This window comes from Bufo bufo, chromosome 10 (genome assembly GCF_905171765.1).
Source record: "Bufo bufo chromosome 10, aBufBuf1.1, whole genome shotgun sequence".
In the NCBI taxonomy this organism is placed as follows: Eukaryota; Metazoa; Chordata; class Amphibia; order Anura; family Bufonidae; genus Bufo; species Bufo bufo.
The window spans coordinates 150,771,027-150,793,455 of record NC_053398.1 but is presented as its reverse complement, the minus strand read 5'-3'; the positions used below and the strand labels follow the sequence as shown (position 1 = coordinate 150,793,455).

The 22,429-nt window shown below is 46.5% G+C and overlaps 1 protein-coding gene across 1 annotated transcript in view; it reads right to left on the bottom strand.

The window, feature by feature from the left end:
• ANKAR (ankyrin and armadillo repeat containing) overlaps positions 1–17,296 on the bottom strand; it is a 92,640-nt gene extending 75,344 nt beyond the window's left edge. The window contains exons 1-4 of the mRNA XM_040409057.1: positions 15,715–17,296; positions 12,943–13,120; positions 5,428–5,646; positions 3,309–3,446 (exon numbers count right to left, since the gene is read on the bottom strand). Coding sequence (XP_040264991.1) covers positions 3,309–3,446; positions 5,428–5,646; positions 12,943–12,961 — 376 coding nt within the window. The 5' untranslated portion in view covers positions 12,962–13,120; positions 15,715–17,296. The remainder of the gene's footprint in view (positions 1–3,308; positions 3,447–5,427; positions 5,647–12,942; positions 13,121–15,714) is intronic.
• Between the last annotated feature and the right edge of the window lie 5,133 nt (positions 17,297–22,429).

Sequence of the window (22,429 nt, the reverse complement as noted above, 5' to 3'; positions counted from 1 at the left end):
CTGATTCTCAGAGGCTGCCTAATCCATTCCACAATATGGGAGTCCACGTACAGCCTTATTCTACATAATTAAAAAACTAATCTTTATTTCATGATGGAATAACCTTTGGATGGTAATATATTTTCCTCAAAAAGCATTTTATATTAAAAAAAATCTGATTTAAATAAAAAAAATGCGATTTTTATCCACCCTGAATTCATCTGATCACTCTTCAGAACATTCTGGAGTATATGCAAATTGCTATTAGAAAAACTTAAGCAGCAACTTTTCCAATTTCCAATATTTATCTAATTCTCAAAACTTTTGGCCACGACTGTACTTTGGCCTTTGCACTGTTAGCTAGATAGTTAGCACCCTTGCTTCTTTGCTCATACGGACTGCCTCTGAGAATTCAAAAGTACTAAAGGTCCCGCTTTACCCAGTGTCAGTTTAGAAAAGCCTTGGTATTGTATTGTATTATTTGCATATGCCCGCAACCTTTTTCTCTTCACAGACTAGGGAGGGAAAGGAGCCAGTCCTGTGTCTTTGGGATCATGTGCTATTGTTACACAGGGAAGACCATCATGGAGAGTCACAAGCAGTACCGCTGTCTTAATACCTTAAAGGGGAACCCTGCTGCCAAAATATGTTTCTAGGTGCCTTAAAGCACTATACACCACCTCGAGAAAATATGGAAGGTTACCAGTTTAGACATCAAGGTGACGAAGTGTAAAGCATGATTAGACCTTGGTGCTGGGAAGGGATTACAGGATGAAGCCACCCTTCTATTTGTTGGCATCTCATAGTATGGTGAAGGGATTACAGGATGAAGCCACCCTTCTATTTGTTGGCATCTCATAGTATGGTGAAGGGATTACAGGATGAAGCCACCCTTCTATTTGTTGGCATCTCATAGTATGGTGAAGGGATTACAGGATGAAGCCACCCTTCTATTTGTTGGCATCTCATAGTATGGTGAAGGGATTACAGGATGAAGCCACCCTTCTATTTGTTGGCATCTCATAGTATGGTGAAGGGATTACAGGATGAAGCCACCCTTCTATTTGTTGGCATCTCATAGTATGGTGAAGGGATTACAGGATGAAGCCACCCTTCTATTTGTTGGCATCTCATAGTATGGTGAAGGGATTACAGGATGAAGCCACCCTTCTATTTGTTGGCATCTCATAGTATGGTGAAGGGATTACAGGATGAAGCCACCCTTCTATTTGTTGGCATCTCATAGTATGGTGAAGGGATTACAGGATGAAGCCACCCTTCTATTTGTTGGCATCTCATAGTATGGTGAAGGGATTACAGGATGAAGCCACCCTTCTATTTGTTGGCATCTCATAGTATGGTGAAGGGATTACAGGATGAAGCCACCCTTCTATTTGTTGGCATCTCATAGTATGGTGAAGGGATTACAGGATGAAGCCACCCTTCTATTTGTTGGCATCTCATAGTATGGTGAAGGGATTACAGGATGAAGCCACCCTTCTATTTGTTGGCATCTCATAGTATGGTGAAGGGATTACAGGATGAAGCCACCCTTCTATTTGTTGGCATCTCATAGTATGGTGAAGGGATTACAGGATGAAGCCACCCTTCTATTTGTTGGCCTCTCATAGTATGGTGAAGGGATTACAGGATGAAGCCACCCTTCTATTTGTTGGCATCTCATAGTATGGTGAAGGGATTACAGGATGAAGCCACCCTTCTATTTGTTGGCATCTCATAGTATGGTGAAGGGATTACAGGATGAAGCCACCCTTCTATTTGTTGGCATCTCATAGTATGGTGAAGGGATTACAGGATGAAGCCACCCTTCTATTTGTTGGCATCTCATAGTATGGTGAAGGGATTACAGTACATAACACCCCCACTCTCTATATGCGACTCTGGGAAGATTGTGGAGTAAATGATCACTTGGTGCAGTCTTTTGGTTCTTTGGTTATACAGAGAGGAAAAGAAGGCACCATTCTCAAAAGGGCAAAGACCTGTAGGTAGATATTGCTAGTTCAGCTTGGATATGTGATAACAGAAAGTGATATAAAGCAGCACTCTAACTTAAAAGGGAACCCTGGAGCATACCCTAAGCACAAGCCAAGGGCTGCTTGGTTTTAAGTAAGGGTGTATATAATACCCCAGAATGGTATTGCTATTTCTTCTCCCTGCTACTGTCTTTGATTGCTAGTGCTACCAATAATGTAATCTATATATTTGTTCCAGGTCCTCCTACATTGTGCATGCCTAATGTTGTTATAAAACTGTTATGTTCATGTTATGTGCCTGGTTCACCAGCAGGTGGCAGCGTATATGGCAGAGAGATCTTTAGATAGAATGGAACTTACCATTCCATTCTCCCCCTTTTGGGAAGAAGTGGGCTAGTACCATTTCCTACCAAGGGAGGGGAAGCAGGAAGTGTCTAGTCAGTCTAAGCCAGGGTAGCGTCAGAGTCAGACGTGCCATGATGTAGCAGCTAAGGGAGGAGCCCCTTCTGCATCAGGAGTCCCTCCAGAAGGAAGCAGCTCATAGAGCACCCTGACTTCTTACAGATTAACATACAGAGTATTTCGAGGGGGTCAACAGCCAAAGGCACTCCACTCCAGAGGTACCAGAACAGTCCTAAAGTCCCGCTGCCAGAATAGAGCCGAATTTAGCACAGCAGAGAGAGAAAGCAGAGTACTCAAGTTTTTCTGCCAGTTTATGCCAAAGCCTGCTGGAACCAAAAGAAAGCCTGAATATTGTCTGGATACAAGTTGATGCAAGTAATGCTGTTGAACTTTATAACAGTCTGGACTCGACTTATTCTCTACCTCCACCATTACTCATCCCTTTTATTGCTTCAGAACCAAGCCCTGGGGAGAGAAGGTATCCAGGTAGGAGCACCGTGATACACCCAGAGACTGTTAAGACTGCAGCACACCAATCGGCATTCCTATAACCCTGGGATACAAATGGCCCTGCACCTTTGCTATCACGCATGGCCTGGTTCGTTCTAGGCCTTCTTCAGCTGTCTGTTCTCTTTCCCTCAGGGGTATCCTCTCAGTCAAATACCTTTCTGGCAGCTTTTCACTCTCAGGAGTAGTGTCTCCTGGATGAGATTTCTCTTTGGGTCTACTTTGAAGGAGATGTTGGACTTGTTTGTAGCTCTGCTCAACTTGAACTCCGGGGTAGGGCTAAGTCCATCACCCTGGGTACCTAAGCAAGTCTGCCATATGGCTCATCTGTATTTGGTACTATGCTCCAGTGCTTAACAGTAAAGACAGGGCAGTCAACATTGTAGCAAAAAGGAAAGTAATGGAGGGAGCATAGCTCAGACCTACCCAGAACCGATGTCGCTATTGCAAGTGCTGCCTCCACCTTAATGCGCTCCGACTGAGAGTGTCGCATCAACGCTACGAGAAACTTCAGCCCCCTGGAACCGGCGACAGCACTCTGGATACTGCCATGTGGAATAAAGCCTAGGAAAGAGAAGAAATGCATAATGTAATCTGAGGATAGTCAAAGGTTATGTCCGGGATTAGAAAGTCATGGCTGCTCTCAGAAACAACGCCTCCCCGTGGATTGTGTGTGATACTGCGGCTCAGATCCACTGAAGTGAATGAGGCTGAGCTGCAATATCAGAAACAAGCTGTGAACAGGCGTGGTGCTGTTTTTGGAAGGAATCAGAAAACTTTTTCTAATCCCGGAAACACGTTAAAGGGGTATTCCGGTTGTTAGAAGTCATTAATTTCTATGGGACTTTCAGAGATAGCCGAGTACAGCGCTCACCTATCTCCGGAACTCCCATAGAGATGAATGTAGTGGCTGCGTGCATGCCCAACTGGCTGCTTTGTTTATTGCAGGGGGTATGGGGCCCCCATTCTTATGATCGGTAGGGGACCCCCATAAATGTAATAGTTATCCCCTATCCTTTGGGCAGGGGATGGAATACCCCTTTAAGGACTCCTAGGCACAAGTGGTTTTCCCTCCACTTTTCCACCCGCTTCCAGGCATGCATGTTAATAAACTTGCCAGGGCCGATGTTCCTGGACCGGACCTCACCAAAGGAGACTTTACACTGCAGTCACCCTGACGTGGCGCTGGATGCTGCGTGTTTTCACACATGTCAGTCAGTTACGCCGTGAGCCTGACTGTTTACTTTCCAGAATAACCGTTTCAGCCATGACCTGTCGAGAACCATTGTTTCTCTGTCATGTCCCTTTAAATGGATGATGCCCTAGAAGTGACTGCGACGTGTTATACAATATATGAGTTAGTGCTTCTGTGCAGGCGGGTCATCACCGTGGGAACACTTACCTGCTACTCTGTTAGTGCCAGCTATTGGGCTGCATTATGACCTGTGACTCCAACGTATGTGCACGGCAGGTGTCTGAGGTATCTCGTGTCTCATCAGAGGCTCAGACTGATATTATGTCCTATCTCCATGCTTTACACCGCAGCTGCACTTGTTCACACTGACTTACTGGGGGTCAATTATTATTGCAGCTTGCGCCTGTTTTTGGGTTAGTTGGCCTGTTTATTTAGAGACTGTGACAGTTTTATTTTTGGTCTCATTCATTGTGTGTTTTGCCTGGTTTTGGGCCCGTTCCGACAATTAGAGAGTTTGGGGATGTGCCCTTGCAGGCGCTTAGTTTTTCGACTTTTTAAAAGTGTGATATAGTCTCTTCCCCCGGGGTGGTGGAGTACAATTTCTCTGATAAGGCTGACATGCATCGGAAACCTTAATAGGCCTAATTTTGGCTGCACGCCCGGCAGCATGAACTGTGCGAAGCCCTTCTACCACACGTGCGCCATTTCTCAGAAGACGAAGATCCAACAAGAAGTGCGAGGGAAGCTGAGGAGGAAGCGTATTCCTGATTGTGAATGTGTTTGCCGGCGTCAGTCTATCGCCTGTTACTGAATATCTTTCTTACATCTTTTCATCAAATGTGCAACTTTTTAAGCATAAAAGTTGCAAAATACATCCTAGCGCACAATAACGGATGCCAAATGTGCATAACTGATGTTTAGGATCCGTTTTTCTTACAGTATTCCATTTTTCATGGATCAAAAAACTGAAAATCATTGAGGATGTGAACTCATTCACACGTCTGTAGTGTGTTGCGGATCCGACACCCCCATAGAACTGCAATTGCGGACAAGAATAGGACATGTTCTATTTTTTCGGGAGCTGCGGACCGGAACATCGGGGCTGCGCTCCGGGAATGCAGACACTGTGCTGTCCACATCTCTTCCGGCCCCATAGAGAATGAATGGGTCCGGATTCGTTCCGCAAGATACGGAACGGATACGGACCCATTCTACGGACGTGTGAGCCCTAAAGGGAAGGACAGAATGATTGTAAACTGCAAGACACTAACCCCCCCCCCATGAGAAAACGTAAGTGGGCGCCAGATAACCCCCCCATGCTGAAGACATCTCCGGATGAAGGCTACCTACCGACTCCCAGGCAGATGTCCTGCAAAGCTCGTATTGCACTCAGGACAACATCCTCCCGGGGAGACCTGAGGAGGCGTACAAGATGGCGGGCGGCGTCAGCAGACATCACTGCGTTCCGCAGGTCATAGGGTCCCTGCACCAAGACCCTCAGTCCTCTGGTTCCAATCAGATTGAGAATGTAAGACGGAGAGGACAGAAATTCAACCAGCAAAGGTACACCTGGAAAACAAGTGAACAGGTTCATATCAATGCTACTGACACTCTACGGGGTGAGGGGGGGGGGGGGCAAACTGGGCAATTGCCCAGGGCCCCCATTGTCTGAGGGGGCCCCTGCTTCAGTGCTGCTGTTCAGCTGAACGGCTGCACTTTACAATGCAGTGTACGGTCTCCTCCCTCACATATAAGAGAAATCATTACCGCAGTGCTGACAGGACCTGCTGCCATAATGTCAGATATCAGGAGGCGGAGCTCAGCAAGGAAGAGGGGATGAAGGACCTGTGATGACCTCACCATCATGTGACCAGAACAGGAGGCGGAGCTCAGCAGAGAAGAGGGGATGAAGGACCTGTGATGACCTCACCATCATGTGACCAGAACAGGAGGCGGAGCTCAGCAGAGAAGAGGGGATGAAGGACCTGTGATGACCTCACCATCATGTGACCAGAACAGGAGGCGGAGCTCAGCAGAGAAGAGGGGATGAAGGACCTGTGATGACCTCACCATCATGTGACCAGAACAGGAGGCGGAGCTCAGCAGTGCCGTGCATGTGAAGAAGTATGGATTCAATGTAAGTGCCAGGGAAATGCTGGGATTTGTAGTCCTCTCCTCTTATACCTCCTGTTATGTAATATCAGAGTACATTACAAGAGGAGGTATGAAGAGAGGACTACAACTCCCAGCATGTCCAGATTGTTATGTAATATCAGAGTACATTGCAAGAGGTATAAGAGAAGAGGACTACAACTCCCAGCATGTCCAGGGTGTTATGTAATATCAGAGTACATTACAAGAGGAGGTATGAAGAGAGGACTACAACTCCCAGCATGTCCAGATTGTTATGTAATATCAGAGTACATTGCAAGAGGTATAAGAGAAGAGGACTACAACTCTCAGCATGTCCAGGCCATTAGTATATAATATCAGAGATGTGTGAATATCATTCTATATTTTGTATCTCTAGGACTGTGTAACTGTATCATTTTTTTGTAGTTGCTTTAACCCCTTAGGGACCCATGACATACCGGTACGTCATCTATAGTTCCGATCGCCAACCCGTGTCGGCGATCGCCGCAAACCGCGGCTTTTTATTGTGCGGGCGGCGAGAGTTGGCGGTGCCATCGGGTCCCCATGGGGCTGTGGGGGGGACCCGATGGCATGGAAGGAAGCTGTATGAGTAAGGCCTCATGCACACAACCGTTTTTGGGTTCCGTGTCCGTTGTTCCGTGATTTTCTGTGGACCTATTGACTTTCAATGGGTCCGTTGAAAACTCGGAAAATGCACCGTTTGTCATCCGCGTCCGTGATCCGTGTTTCCACTCCGTGAAAAAAATAGGACCTGTCCTATTTTTTTCACGGACAACGGTTCGCAGACCCATTCAAGTCAATGGGTCTGTGAAAAAACACGGAGGCACACAAGATTGTCATCCGCGTCCGTGATCCATGTCCGTTTTTTTCCTATCATTTTCAGGCAAACTTGACTTAGATTTTTTTTTCACTTTTCATGTCTGGTGATCCTCCAAAAATCAAGGAAGACACACGGAAAAAAAAAACAGAAATGGATCACGGAACAACGGAACCCCGTTTTGCGGACCGTGAAAAAATACTGTCGTGTGCATGAGGCCTTATACACACAGTATTACTCATACAGCCAATGCATTCCAATACAGAAGTATTGGAATGCATTGCAAAGGATTAGACCCCCAAATATTCAAGTCCCAAAGTGGGACAAAAAATAAAGTGAAAAAAAAAGTTGAAAAAATAAAGTTTTCCCCCCCAAAAATTTAAAGTTTCAAGTAAAAATAAACAAAAACGTCATTTTCCCCAAATAAAGTAAAAAAAAAATGGTAAAAAATAGGGGAAATAAAAAAAGTATACATATTAGGTATCGCCGCGTCTGTATCGACCGGCTCTATAAACCTATCACATGACCTAACCCCTCAGATGAACACTGTAAAAAATAAAAAATAAAAACTGTGCTAAATAAATGATTTTTTTGTCACCTTACATCACAATAAGTACAACAGCAAGCGATCAAAAAGGCGTTTGCCCACCAAAATAGTACCAATCTAACCGTCACCTCATCCCGCAAAAATGAGCTTCTATCTGAGACAATCACCCAAAAAATAAAAAACTATGTCTCAGAATATGGAGCCACTAAAACATCATTTTATTTGTTTTAAAAAAGCTGTTATTGTGTAAAACTTACATAAATAAAAAAAAGTATACATATAAGGGCTCTTTCACACCTGCGTTATTGTCTTCCGGCATAGAGTTCCGTCGTCGGGGCTCTATGCCGGAAGAATCCTGATCAGGATTATCCTAATGCATTCTGAATGGAGAGTAATCCGTTCAGGATGCATCAGGATGTCTTCAGTTCCGGTACGGAACGTTTGTTGGCCGGAGAAAATACCGCAGCATGCTGCGCTTTTTGCTCCGGCCAAAAATCCGGAACACTTGCCGCAAGGCCGGATCCGGAATCAATGCCCATTGGAAGGCATTGATCCGGATCCGGCCTTAAGCTAAACGTCGTTTCGGCGCATTGCCGGAGCCGACATTTAGCTTTTTCAGAGTGGTTACCATGGCTGCCGGGACGCTAAAGTCCTGACAGCCATGGTAAGTGTAGCGGGGAGCGGGGGAGCAGTGTACTTACCGTCCGTGCGGCTCCCCGGGCGCTCCAGAGTGACGTCAGGGCGCCCCAAGCGCATGGATCATGTGATCACATGGATCACGTCATCCATGCGCATGGGGCGCTCTGACGTCACTCTGGAGCGCCCCGGGAGCCGCACGGACTGTAAGTATACCGCTCCCCCGCTCCCCGCTCCTACTATGGCAACCAGGACTTTAATAGCGTCCTGGGTGCCATAGTAACACTGAAAGCATTTGGAAGACGGTTCCGTCTTCAAATGCTTTCAGTACACTTGCGTTTTTCCGGATCCGGAGTGTAATTCCGGCAAGTGGAGTACACGCCGGATCCGGACAACGCAAGTGTGAAAGAGGCCTTAGTTATCGATGCGTCCGTATGGACCGGCTCTATAAAAATATCACATGATCTAACCCCTCAGAATGACCACCGTAAAAAATAAAAACTGTGCTAAATAAACCATTTTTGTCACCTTACATCACAAAAAGTGTAATAGCAAGCGATCAAAAAGTCATATGCACCCCAAAATAGTGCCAATCAAACCGTCATCTCATCCCACAAAAAATGAGACTCTACCCAAGGTAATCGCCCAAAAAACTGAAAAATTATGGCTCTCAGACTATGGAAACACTAAAACATGATTTTTTTGGCTTCAAAAAAGAAATCATTGTGTAAAACTTACATAAATAAAGAAAAAGTATACATATTTGGTATCGCCGCATCCGTGACAACCTGCTGTATAAAAATATCACATGATCTAACCTATCAGATGAATGTTGTAAATAACAAAAAATAAAAACGATGCCAAAACAGCTATTTCTTGTTACCTTGCCTCACAAAAAGTGTAATATAGAGCAACCAAAAATCATATGTACCCTAAACTAGTACCAACAATACTGCCACCCTATTCCGTAGTTTCTAAAATGGGGCCAATTTTTTGGAGTTTTCTTCTCTAGGGGTGCATCAGGGGGGCTTCAAATGGGACATGGTGTCAAAAAAAACAGTCCAGCAAAATCTTCCTTCCAAAACCCGTATGGCATTCCTTTCCTTCTGCGCCCTGCCGTGTGCCCGTACAGCTGTTTACGACCACATATGGGGTGTTTCTGTAAACTACAGAATCAGGGCCCATAAATATTGAGTTTTGTTTGGCTGTTAACCCTTGCTTTGTAACTGGGGAAAAATGGATTAAAATGGAAAATTTGCCAAAAAGTTGAAATTCTGAAATTTCATCTCCATTTGCCAATAACTCTTGTGGAACACCTAAAGGGTTAACGACGTTTGTAAAATCAGTTTTGAATACCTTGAGGGGTGTAGTTTCTTAGATGGGGTCACTTTATGGAGTTTCTACTCTAGGGGTGCATCAGGGGGGCTTCAAATGGGACATGGTGTAAAAAAACCAGTCCAGCAAAATCTGCCTTCCAAAACCCGTATGGCATTCCTTTCTTCTGCGCCCTGCCGTGTGCCCGTACAGCAGTTTACGACCAAATATGGGGGTGTTTCTGTAAACTCCAAAATCAGGGCCATAAAGATTGAGTTTGGTTTGGCTGTTAACCCTTGCTTTGTAACTGGAAAAAAAAATTATTAAAATGAAAAATCTGCCAAAAAAGTGAAATTTTGAAATTGTATCTCTATTTTCCATTATTTCTTGTGGAACACCTAAAGGGTTAACAAAGTTTGTAAAATCAGTTTTGAATACCTTGAGGGGTTGTAGTTTATAGAATGGGGTCATTTTTGGGTGGTTTCTATTATGTAAGCCTCGCAAAGTGACTTCAGACCTGAACTGGTCCCTGAAAATTGGGTTTTTGAAAATTTCTGAAAAATTTCAAGATTTGCTTCTAAACTTCTAAGCCTTGTAACATCTCCAAAAATAAAATATCATTCCCAAAATGCTACAAACATGAAGTAGACATATGGGGAATGTAAAGTAATAACTATTTTTGCAGGTATTACTATGTATTATAGAAGTAGAGAAATTGAAACTTGGAAATTTGCAATTTTTTACTTCATTTTTGGTAAATTTGGTATTTTTTTTATAAATAAAAATGTTTTTTTTTTTTACTTCATTTTACCAGTGTTATGAAGTACAATATGTGCTGAAAAAACAATCTCAGAATGGCCTGGATAAGTCAAAGCGTTTTAAAGTTATCAGCACTTAAAGTGACACTGGTCAGATTTGCAAAAAATGGCCAAGTCCTTAAGGTGAAATAGGGCCGAGTCCTTAAGGGGTTTAGCTGCTTGTTCCTCGTCTCAAGCGCCTCCCCTCCCTCTTGACTAGCCAAGCTGTGTGAAGAGAGAAGAATGGGGGCACACAGCTGTGGGCAGTGCTTGTCCTCTCCTCTGCCTACAGATGTGCCAAGAGTGATGTATGGACTGTAGAAGAATGCTTGAGCCAACTCCTAAGGCTACTTTCACACTTGCGGCAGAGTGATCCGGCAGGCAGTTCCGTCACCGGCAAAACGTATGCCAACTGATGGCATTTAGTAAGACTAATCCTGATCCGTCTTAGAAATGCAATGAAATGCCGGATCCGCCTTTCCCGTGTCATCTGGAAAAAACCGATCCGGCATTTATTTTTTTTCGCAGACCAGAAGGACGGATCCGGGATTCCGGTATTTTGAATGGCGTTCAGGCAAGTCTTCAGTTTTTTTGGCCGGAGATAAAACCGTAGCATGCTGCGGTATTATCTCCATCCTGAACAGTCAAAACGACTGAACTGAAGACGTCCTGATGCATCCTGAACGGATCGCTCGCCATTCAGAACGCATGGGGATAAAACTGATCAGTTCTTTCCAGTAATGAGCCCCGAGGACGGAACTCTATGATGGAGAATAAAACCGCTAGTGTGAGAGTAGCCTTAGATGATACCCATGTATACTCATTGTAGTGTCATATATGACGTAAGCAGTACTAGTGTTAGTAAGACGCCATTATAAGATGGCACCGGTGCACAGAGGTTTACATTAGTTCACATACTAAAGTTTGTACGACGGCGCACACTGCGCAGACGCCAAGTGTTATCTCCTTTCTTCTTATCTCTTTTTCCTTCTTAGCCAATGAAATAATGGCATGAGCCTCATGAAGATGTAATAAACAGAGAGACTGTCTCTGCCTCGCGTGGATATTAACCCCTTGGGGTACCTTGATTTGGGGCACCAGAGTGTATCTTAAATGCTTCAAGTGGAAGCAGCTTCAACAATTACAACACCCTGGATATGCTGGGAGTTGTATACCTCCTCTTGTAATGTACTCTGATATTACATAATGACGGCTTAGACATGCTGGGAGTTATAGTCCTCTCCTGTTATACCTCCTGCAGTAATGTGCTCTGAATTAGGGCCAGGACGAGGGATAGGGGAGGGTAGTCATCTGCCTAGGGCGCCACTTCGCCCCATAAAGGGGGGAGCCACTCATGGCCGTCCAACTTCACAAGCCTCAGCCTGTGAGGCATTAGAACAGAGCAAGGAGCTGCAATGACATCACTGCAACCTCCTGCTCTGGGTCTCGCATGATGATGTCATCAAGTGAGACCCGGAGCAGGAGTTGTGATGTCATTGGGGCTGCATGCATCAGGACGCAGCAACACAAGCTACAGATAAAACTGTCGTCTGCATCGTTTTTTTGTGTGTTTTTTTATACTAAATGTCCACCCTGCTGGGGGAAGGAGATCATTATATATACTTGGCACTACTGGGGAGGAATGGAGGAGCATTATATACTGGCACTACGGAGGAACATTATATATCTATACTGGCACTATGGGGCAGAAGCATTATATATTGGAACTAGTGGGGGCACTACAGGGGGACATTAGAGCCACTGGGAGCATTAGGGTTATATTATTACTACTAGGGTACTGTAGGGGCGTTATAATTTGACGCAATATGAAGGGCATTGCTACTAATGGAGGCACTCTTGGGGAGTATTATCACTATTGGGGGCACCATTACTAATGAGGGCAGTCTGGGGGTATAGTATAGTGTTTGTGGACATGGGGGGGCACAACAGGCACAGTATTGGGGGCAGCTTCAAGAGGTTCTCTGAGTTTTTTCATATTGATGACCTATCCTCAGGATAGGTCCTCAATATTAGACCGGCGGGGGTCTGACACCCGGCAGTCCCGACCATCAGCTGTTTGAGGAGACGGCGTACAGCAGCATTGAACCGCACGCGCCGTCTCCTCAAACAGCTGATCGGCGGGCCTGTCGGTAAGCGTTTTTACCACATTATTACAAGGTGTGGGCCCCTCCTTTTGATTTTTCCCAGGGCCACATTTTGTATAAAACAGGCCCTGGGTATTACAGCAGCACAGAGTATTTTCTGATCTTTTTGGGGGCTGTAATATGTGCACTCCTTGGTGTAAAGGGAAACCAATCAGATTCCTCATTTCATTTTCCATAGGAGCTGTAAGAAATGTAAGGAGGAATCTGACTGGGGTCTATGGGCGACCCGGCCGGGTCTGATAAATGCAACCCATGGGACGTTTATGTCCCACCTTCAAATTGCAGCGGCATTAAATTCTGTGTCCTTCCTGGTGACGCCCCTCAGTATGGCTCTGCGTATAACTAACCGCTTACATGGAGGACAAGTAGCGCCCAGGCGTCCTGGCACCTCTAATGAGATAAATACAGGCTCCGACAATGTCACCCGATACCGACCTATTCTGGCGGCCACCATCCTCTGAGCTTCTGCGTCTGGCCAGACAGGGCCCACAGCGTCCTGGTTATGGCTTCCTGGGTGAACTGGGACTTGCTCCTTTTCAGCAGATGCACAAGCGGAGAGAGGTTATTAGACTCCATGACTTTCCTCTGAGCCTGAGGATTCCCATCTACGAGTCTAGAAGATAACCACCAACAGGTAAGTATCAGCCCCATCGGGTAGCTGTATGAGGCAGCGCAGCGAGGCGGCCCTTGTGTACAGGACGTTTAATAAAACTTTGTGGTTCTATTCTTCACAGTTTTCAAGATCTCTGTTTGCAGTCAGAGGATAGAGGCATTTACCTCTGCAGACCTTATCATTTCCCACCTGAGGGTTTGTTACTATTGCAGCATCGATCGTCTGCTCACATTGCATATTCACTAGAGAAACCTCCCAACTTGCTGAGTGTTTGCCATATAACAGCACGTGTCACCGGCCACAATCTTAGGAGTATACAGTGCGGTGCACATACGTGCGTGGCCGCGGCAGACTACACAGCTCCAGAGTATGCCAAGAGGGACACTCTAGGGCCCCCACTGGGAGAATAGGGGCTGTGAGGGGTAGGCTTTCTTTCAGGGGGTCATCCTCACAGGTACGGCTTCAGGACACCAGGTTTTAGGTCCAAACAGTGCATTTCTTGTGATACACCAGAACAAGCAAAATGACAAAATAATAAACCCTCGCCCGTCCAGGCTCTAACTAAAACATAATATTCCTGACTCCCCTAAGTCCCTGTTCACACCCTGTGTACCCGTGCGGCTTTCTCAGCCAATGTCTCTCAGCCTCCTGGCTGTACAGAGCACAGTACGCCCAGTGTCTCTTGGGGAATCGTGGTCTCCCAGCCTCCTGCTTGGACACGCAGAGCCTCCAGGCCTCTGTCCACAGGTACCACACTCCCCCCTTGCTGACACCCTGGGAGGTGCTTTGTGCCAGCCTGACTACCTCCAGCTGGTCTCGCCTGTGGTGGAATAGGGTTGTGGGCCGCACTATCCGCCCCTTCCTTGCCTCTACCCTGTGTGAGACCTGTCACTGTCTCACAGGGCCCATAGGTACATTTTACGCATGCACCAGAAGTCGGCAGCACGGCCTCTTGTAAGTGAAATCCAGACACAGTCAATGGACAAGCGAGATACTGTTGTGTATGCAGTACCCAGAACCGGGCAACTGCAAAGGTTTGATTGGTTATACTGGTTTTGGTTAAATTAAAATGTTCTGACCTGTTGTATTTGCCTATTCGGTAGCATTGTATGATAGGTCAGGGTTAACACCTTTATGTAGCTAGGAGATGGACCTGGGTCTGCCCTAGTCAGTAGAGAGTCTAGTGCTAACTGGGGAAGAGAAAAGACTTCATGTGCTTGCTCCTCAGGACTAGGCTGAATTCAGAGAACTATTATCTCTGAGACAGATACAGCTGAGGAAGTAAAAGAGAAGGAAGATTAGAAGGCCCAGAATCTGCAGGGCCGTGCACTGGAGTCAGTCTGCAAGGTGCTTTGCCGGTTTAAGGCTTTGCCGCTAATGTGTCCTCCTCCACACTTTGAGATGATAGTCAGCCGTATCTAAATCCTGTACCCCTCAGCCAAGGAATCACAGGAAATCTACCAAGAGGGAGAGAGCAAGAGAGACAGAGAGGAGTACTACAACCCCTATGATTGGTGCTATCGCTACTGAGGAAGATCTTCACTGGGATCTGCTTGGAACTGGGCCTTGATACTGTTGGATGTACTACAACTCCTATTCTGCACTCTAGTAAAGAGATATTCATTTACTAAATCTGGCCTGGTCACTGACTCCATCATCATTCGCCGGCCATGGCACCTGCATCCACACTCCTGCCTCGTGCCCTGCCAAGAAACGGTCAAGGGGGCAGGTAAGTATGAATCTTCTCCTTCAGGAGGCAGGCTGTGGGCACTTGCCTAAAAATCTATATTATCAGAAAACCCTTTTAACACCAAGGGCACCCCAACCACCTTCAGGCAGGGGACCCAACAGGAGGATGTGCCCTGAGGGCAGAAAGGGCAGCTCGCGGAGGGTATCAGTGTGAGGTCACGGTGGTCCGCGTGTACACTCATTCTTGCCACTACCACCCCATCCTCCACTCGTTCCTCCCAGGCTGCCGCTGCATATATGTGCCTAAGGGTTATGAAGCGCTGTTATTAGAGACATGGACGTGACTTGGAATCACCTTCCGCTTTAGTTCCAGATGAATATTCCCAATGATGTTTTTATCTTATTACATCCCTCGGGCTCTTCCTGGAGGGACTCATTGACTGCCATGAACCTACAGTAGGTGCTTCAAGACGACAGGAATCCTGTCTGCTCGGAGATTAACTGTTCTCTGAAGCAGAAAAACTTAGGAGGTTTCCTTGGCCACAGACTATAGAGAAAGGTTTAATGGGTCATAGATGTCAGGTCACGTTACATAGTCCATTGATGTCCATGGCAGCTCCACTACTTCATGTAATAACTACCCCCAAAACACATGTTCCCTTTCATGTTTTAATAAAATTTGGCAATCAGCACCCCCGACTTCTCACAATGACCACACACTTTCTTGACTGTTCACTCATCAGAGATCAGCAAGCCCAATGACAGCCAGAAGTCACTGATGAACATCTGAAAGAACCCATCATCAGCCCCTGTAAAACCCCATAGTGGCCAAAATGTTAGGCTGAGCCTGCAAAGTTACCCCACTAAATGAAAGTGCAGCCACATCCCCTTATTCGTTTTATTACCTGTGAATTGTTTTCACCGCAGACATCTGGACTTCTCGGTTATGAGATTTTAACATCTGATAGAGACACGAGCCAATGTTCTCACTAAGGAAAACATCTTGGTTGCTTCTGTTTCCTTCAGCAATGCTGCCGATGGCATCTCCCCAAACCACTATTAAGGGGTTTGTCTGACAAACTTTGAAAAGTTTTACCAGAGTGGCGAGAAGACTAGCTTCTTTACCAATAGAGTCCTTACACATCGCTGACCCAGCTGCCAGAAGGTCCAAGACTTTCAAAGTTGACTGCAGAACATCGTCTTGCTCTACACTACAAATCACTTTTTTGAGCGCTGGGATGACAGCGGCTGAAATGCCTTCTGTAAAGTCTTCGTCTGTCGCAAGCTCACATATGCAGCCCAAGACTCGAGGAAGGAGCAGTTTCGGGCCATTGAAGATCAGAGAAACAAGAACCTGAAAGCCCTCTACCTCCACCATCTTTCGTCTCACAATCTTATTCTTCAAGATGCATTTAAATAAATATAAGGTTTGTATCTTTATATTCTCAGTAAGGTTCTTCTTAAGCACATCAACCAATTGTGAGACCAGTCCTTCATCTACAAGGTGGTTCACATGACATATGGACTCTTGGTCTTCAGACAGACTGGTCAGCTCTGAGATGATAAAACAAGCCCCGCTGACACCATCTTCGGAGTCATGGTCTAGAAGACCTATTAGTTTTTTATATACATTTAAGTCCTTATTATGAAGACTCAGAAAGTATTCGATAAAGTCAATGTGACCAAAAAGGGCAGACATTTCTATCACTCCCTGCCCACAGTTGTTCACATAGGTGACATCAGCTCCATGACTGACCAAGAGTTGGACCATTGGTTGACTTCCACATGCAATGGCCAAAAGTAAAGGAGTGTTTTGAAGAGCATCGTCGGTCTTCTTCTCAAGGTGTTCATATCCTGAGGATTCAATGAGACGTTCCACAAGTGTCAGATGGTTTTTGTAGGTTGCATGATGAATTGGTGACCACCCTGAATCATTCATGGTTAAACTTGCCATCAGTTATCTGTGAAAAAGTAGAAGATTTCTCTTATGCTGCAAAAGGTATCTGAAAAGTTGTTTCCAATTTAAGAGAACTGAGCTCACTAGCAATACACTGATATTGTGCACAGAACGTCTAAGAGCCTTGACGGGAATGGAGAGGAAAGCATTGAGAAGTTCTGCTGCATCTCTGACTCATCACTTTATTAGACCTTTGTGCAGTTACTGTCCTTGTCATGTGTTGTGTGTCATTAATGTGCAGCATATTCAGACTAGAAGTGCCTTTCATTCGCTAAGCAGGAATATATCCTTGAACCGAGTTCCTAGTCTAATAGATTCACACAATTCAGAGCTCGCTGCATAAACAATGAGGTTTGGAGATTGTCAGTTACAGTCAAAGAATGCCGGGCTCCATCAGGTGCTTGGTAGAAAGTGTCCCTGTCTAATGGTTTATAGGGTCCTGCCTGAAATAATGGCAATTTGGTGCCCAATGTGAGGCTATAAAGGGGGCTCAGTGACATGAGGCTATTAAAGGTCCATTGTGGATCTTCAGCAGATCCGCAATAGCGGCACATGTTGTATAGTATTGGTGTGAGACATGGCAGTCCAGGAGCTTCTGGGCAGTACACTGTCAGCAGACAGGTCTCTTACCTCTTGTCTTGGGGATGTACACCTGGACGGCTCAGATCAGCTGCTTGTCCCCAGGTCCACCCTGTGCAGGATCTTGTGGAAAGGAGAAGCCCATGGAGCCGTGAATAGAGGGAGTGTCAGAGCCTTTACTCTGTGTGCACAGGGCTGAGCGCTCATTAATGGCTCTTAGCAACGTCACCTGTGCACTCCGGAGAACGCAGATCCAAACTCTCTTCTTATGCCTCATTCACACGTCAGTGTTCGGTCAGTGATTGTGAGCCAAAACCAGGAGCGGCTGTAAACACAGAACAGGAGCAGATCCTTCCCTTCTACCTCATGTCTGTGGAGGCTCCAGTCCTGGTTTGGGCTGTAAATCACTGATGTGTGAATGAGGTTTTAGGCTGGAACTACACCTAAACCAGTGATGACACTCACACTGTGGTGAAACTACAACTCCCAGCATGCTTTACTCATTTCTGTGGAGTTCTGAGAACAGCCAAGCAAGTGTGCATCTTGGGAGTTGTAGTTTTACCGCAGCTGGAGTGCCGGAGGTTAGCGATCATTGACCTAGACTTTTTATTTTTTTAAACGTCTTTTTATTGGAGTTTTTGAGACATGTCCTACAAGTTTAACATTTGAGAGTCAGGCAGATATCACATCGCATGAGACACGTGGAGAAATGGTCTCCATAAAAAGTGAAAACATTGAGCGTAATAAAATAAAAGTACAATCAGGATGTGCGTCATTCCAGCGCCCTTATCCCCACCTCGCCCCTACAAAGAGCCCGATTCAGTCCTCCAGGGTCTGCTTTATCCCACCAGGAGACAACGCTGATCCAAAGATGAGTGTCCTCCATTCCCTGCCCATCCCGCCAGAGTCATTCCTCCATTTTCCACTGACCCAAGGTATTCCTCAGAGTCTAACCCTAATTTGCCTAACTAACTTAAATATATCAGCCTGGCAGTGCCATCTTGTGTGTCTAAGGCGGTCATCAGACTCCGTATTCACTTAGACTTTTTGAAGCTCTGTTGATTGATTTTACAGCGACGGCAGTAGTCCACAGCAGAAATCGTACTTCTACGTAATCTTGTGCCTGAAGCCAGAAGATGTGCAATTCTTTCCCACCAAATATACAAGTGTAGAAGGGTGGGCCTCGTTCACATGCTGGATTTTGCCTGGATATCAGCGTGGATTGTCTTCAGTGGGAGTCGGCGCCACTGTCCATGTGGCCGCAGATTATCTACATGTGGTTTTCCAGAATGGACATGTTCATTCTCAGCAAAGTTTCTGCTTGGACACCACAGGAAACTGCAGAGGACGTCTGCTTCAGCATTTAAACGGGAACAGGATCAGAATCAATGGAGGTTTCTGCTGTGGAATATGTGAACATAGCCTTAGGGCTCATTAACACGGCCGTTGTCCCGCGTGCCCGTGCTGTGGAGCGCAAATTGCGGTCCGCAATGCATGGGCACCGACCGTGGGCCAGCCGCATGCGGATCCATTCACTTGAATGAGGTCCGCGATCCGTCTATTCCACAAAAAGAAAGAGCAAGTTCTATCTTTATACGGTACGGAGGCATGGAACGGAACCCAGCGAAAGCGCTTCATAGTGCTTCCGTAGGGTTTCGTTTCATGCTTCTATTCCATTCTGCACCACCTCTCCGGATTTGCGGACCCATTCAAATGAATGGGTCTGCATCTGTGATGTGGAATGCACACAGCTGGTTCCGCGTGTATTGCGGAACCTCCGTATGCGGTCCGCAGCACGTGCACGGAGCCATTACGTTCGTGGGCAAGAGGCCTAAAACGGTAAGGAGAGTGGTTGGATCAGTACTAGTCTGTATTCATGGCCCAGTTAGTGTTACTGGGAGTAGTCAAAGTGCTGGGTGGTTGACTACTCCCCACTTTCCAGGCCGGGTTTTGTCAGGCCTATAAAAAAAAAGGCAGTAGTGTCAGGTGTGGGGAATTATCTCTCTCTGACATTGAAGCTCTGGCAATCTCCGTACCGGGATCTGAGCCTTGTGCCAGGCTGGAGGCCTGAATCCGGGAGGACTGCTCTGTTCGGAGCTATGCAGGTTGGGTGTGGATTAACACCCAGGACAAAAGGTGACTGTTTTGTTGTTGAGCTATCTGGATGTGAACTAACACCAATACTGCAAATGAACTGTTGCACTGAGTACTTGCAACAAGTGTGAATAAACACTGAATTTTTTGAGTTATGAACTGGTCTTTGCCTCTGTACTGCGTCCACTAATCCTGTCTACCAGAACGAAACCCCACAATTGGTGGAGGATGCGGGCACCAGCAGTGAGGCTGGCGTGAACGCCGATATTTTTGGTTTCTGCATTTTCTAGGCATAGTTGTATATCGTACATTAAACCAGCTGTAATACAACCAGTGCCCCACGACAAAATGGAGGCTAATCTGCAGCAGCGAGAGACAAACCTGCAGCAACGCGAGGCTAATAAGCAGCAGCAGGAGACTAACCAGTTGCGGCTACAACACATAATGGCTGGAAAGTCGGGGTCATGTGCATCCATGGAGACTTAAAAGACTATCCCACCGCCCTGATGTCTCTAACCACAGGGGCTGGCAGATGGACTCACGAAGTGGCAGTTGCCACAATCTTATACTACGAACGTATGATCGGGAGAGACTTCCCGGCACTGTGGCCTGCTATGAGAGTGACTGATACCGATGAGACAGGGGTAACCCCAGCAGAGTGGCCTTGCTCCAGGGGGAGGCCAGAACCCTGGGAACCCAAGGCCGAATGGCCAGCGGTAGGGGTGACCGCCACTTCGGTGAAAGAGGGGGGGACAACCCTACTGAATGTAATGGTGGGAGATGTAGAGGACTTGCCGCCGGAGCCTGAACTGGACAACCTTAATGTCTCCAGGGATAATTTTGGTACTGCACAACACCAAGACCCAACCCTTTCCTGAGCTTGGGGAAATGTATTAATAGTAGGTGGTGAACCACAACAACCAGGGGCAGAGTCTATGTTCCCCTGTTTTGTGGTTCATCAGGAGACGTTGTATCAGGTGAACCAACTGCGGGGTGAACCCATTGAACAGTTTGTGGTGCCCAAGGCTTATCACAAACTCGTGTTAGAGTTAGCCCACCAACATGTTCTCGGGGGTCATCTGGGAATGCAGAAAACATAGAACCGGATACTACAACGGTTTTACTGGCCCAGTGTGTTTAGAGAAGTGGCCAAATTCTGTAAATCTTGCCCGACCTGCCAGGCAACTAGCCCCCAGCACCTTTTCCGCAGTCCCATGGTACCTCCACCGATCATCTATGTACCGCTTGAGCGAATCGCGATTAACCTCGTAAGTCCAGTACCGAAGTCCGCTAGAGGACACCAACACATCCTGGTTGTCCTAGATTATGCCACTTGGTACCTGGAGGCAGTGCCACTGTGACATACATTGGCGAGACTTATAGCTAAGGAACTAATGGAAATGTTCTCCCGAGTGGGGCTACCTAAAGAGGTTCTGACTGACCAGGGGACTCCTTTTATGTCCAAGGTCATGAGGAAGCTCATATCCGACAGTTACGGATGTCCGTGTACCATCCACAAACGGACGGTCTGGTGGAAAGGTCTAACAAAACTCTGAAAAACTATGTTAAAAAGGGTGGTGTCTAAAGATGGGAAGGACTGGGACCTCCTTCTGCCCTATCTCATGTTCGCTGTGCGAGAGGTACCCCAGGCCTCTACTGGGTTCTCGCCCTTCGAACTACTATATGGCAGACACCCTCGCGGTCTAATGGATGTGGCCAAAGAGGCGTGGGAACAACAACCCACTCCACATTAAAGTGTCATTGGTACGTCACCCAGATACAAGATCGGATAGAGACAGTGTTGCCTCTTGTCAGGGAGCATACGGAGGTAGCTCAGCAAGCCCAGAGTCGGGTCTATAATCGTCAGGCTCGGGTCTGGATCTTAAAACCCGGGTGATCGGGTTTTGGTTCTGGTGCCGACCGTGGACAGTAAGTTCCTGGCTAGGTGGCAGGGGCCCTACAAGGTACTCGAGAAAATTGGAGATGTAAACTACAAGGTACACCAGCCAGGGCGACGAAAGCCGGAGCAGGCTTACCATGTGAATTTACTCAAACTGTGGAAAGATACGGAAACCTGTACAGAAGACCGCCCGCGGCTGGATTTTCTAGGAGAAGAGGTACCGGCCCCTCTGTCTGATGCAAGAGAGGCGGCTGCCACAGTAAAAATTGCTGACAGCCTCTCCTCTAAACAGACTCAGGAGGCCAGGGAGTTCGTTAGTCGGAACACGGATGTGTTCTCGGACCTCCCTGGACGCACGTCTATAATTTGGCATGAAATTGTCACTGAGCCAGGGGCGTTGCTAGGGTCTTAAAAGATCTGGGCCGAACCCCCAATGCATATGACCCAATTCTCTAAGTCGACCAACCAACCCCTAAGCCCGCTTTAGCTATACAGCAATATAGCAGCACTTACCTCTCACATCCAGTTCCTCCCAGGTGACGTCTCCTCTGATGTAGATATTCTCTGTCATCACCTTCTAAATCTACAGGGTCAGATGTTTGTGCCATTTTTTTTTTTTCGTGGCCCTTACCCTTTGCAATACAAGGATGAGACCTGCAGCAAAACCGCATCAGATCCGCAACAAAATCCACAAGTAACACATGTACATTCTGTCGCCAATTTGTTGCAGAAACGCACAGAAAACCACATCGAAATCTGCGGGCAATGTTTGGAAATAAGGCCAGAAATGCAGATTTTGGAGCCTTTCTGCCTAAAAATAAGCTTTAAAAAAAACGCCTTAAAAAAACCTTGCATTCATGTCAGTGGAAAGCAGCACTAGCGTTTTTTTTACACATATAAAAAAGAAGTGCGGAAAAATACAGCGGTATGCCTAAGGTCTCCTGCACATGACCGTAGCAGGTTTGTGCCTCTTGAATAGGGTCCGTGATCCGCATCTGACGGTCCGCACTGCAAAAAAAGTACTGCATGCACTACTTGGTGGTGCAGAGGCACGGACAGAAAACCCACAGAAGCGTTCAGTAGTGGGCTT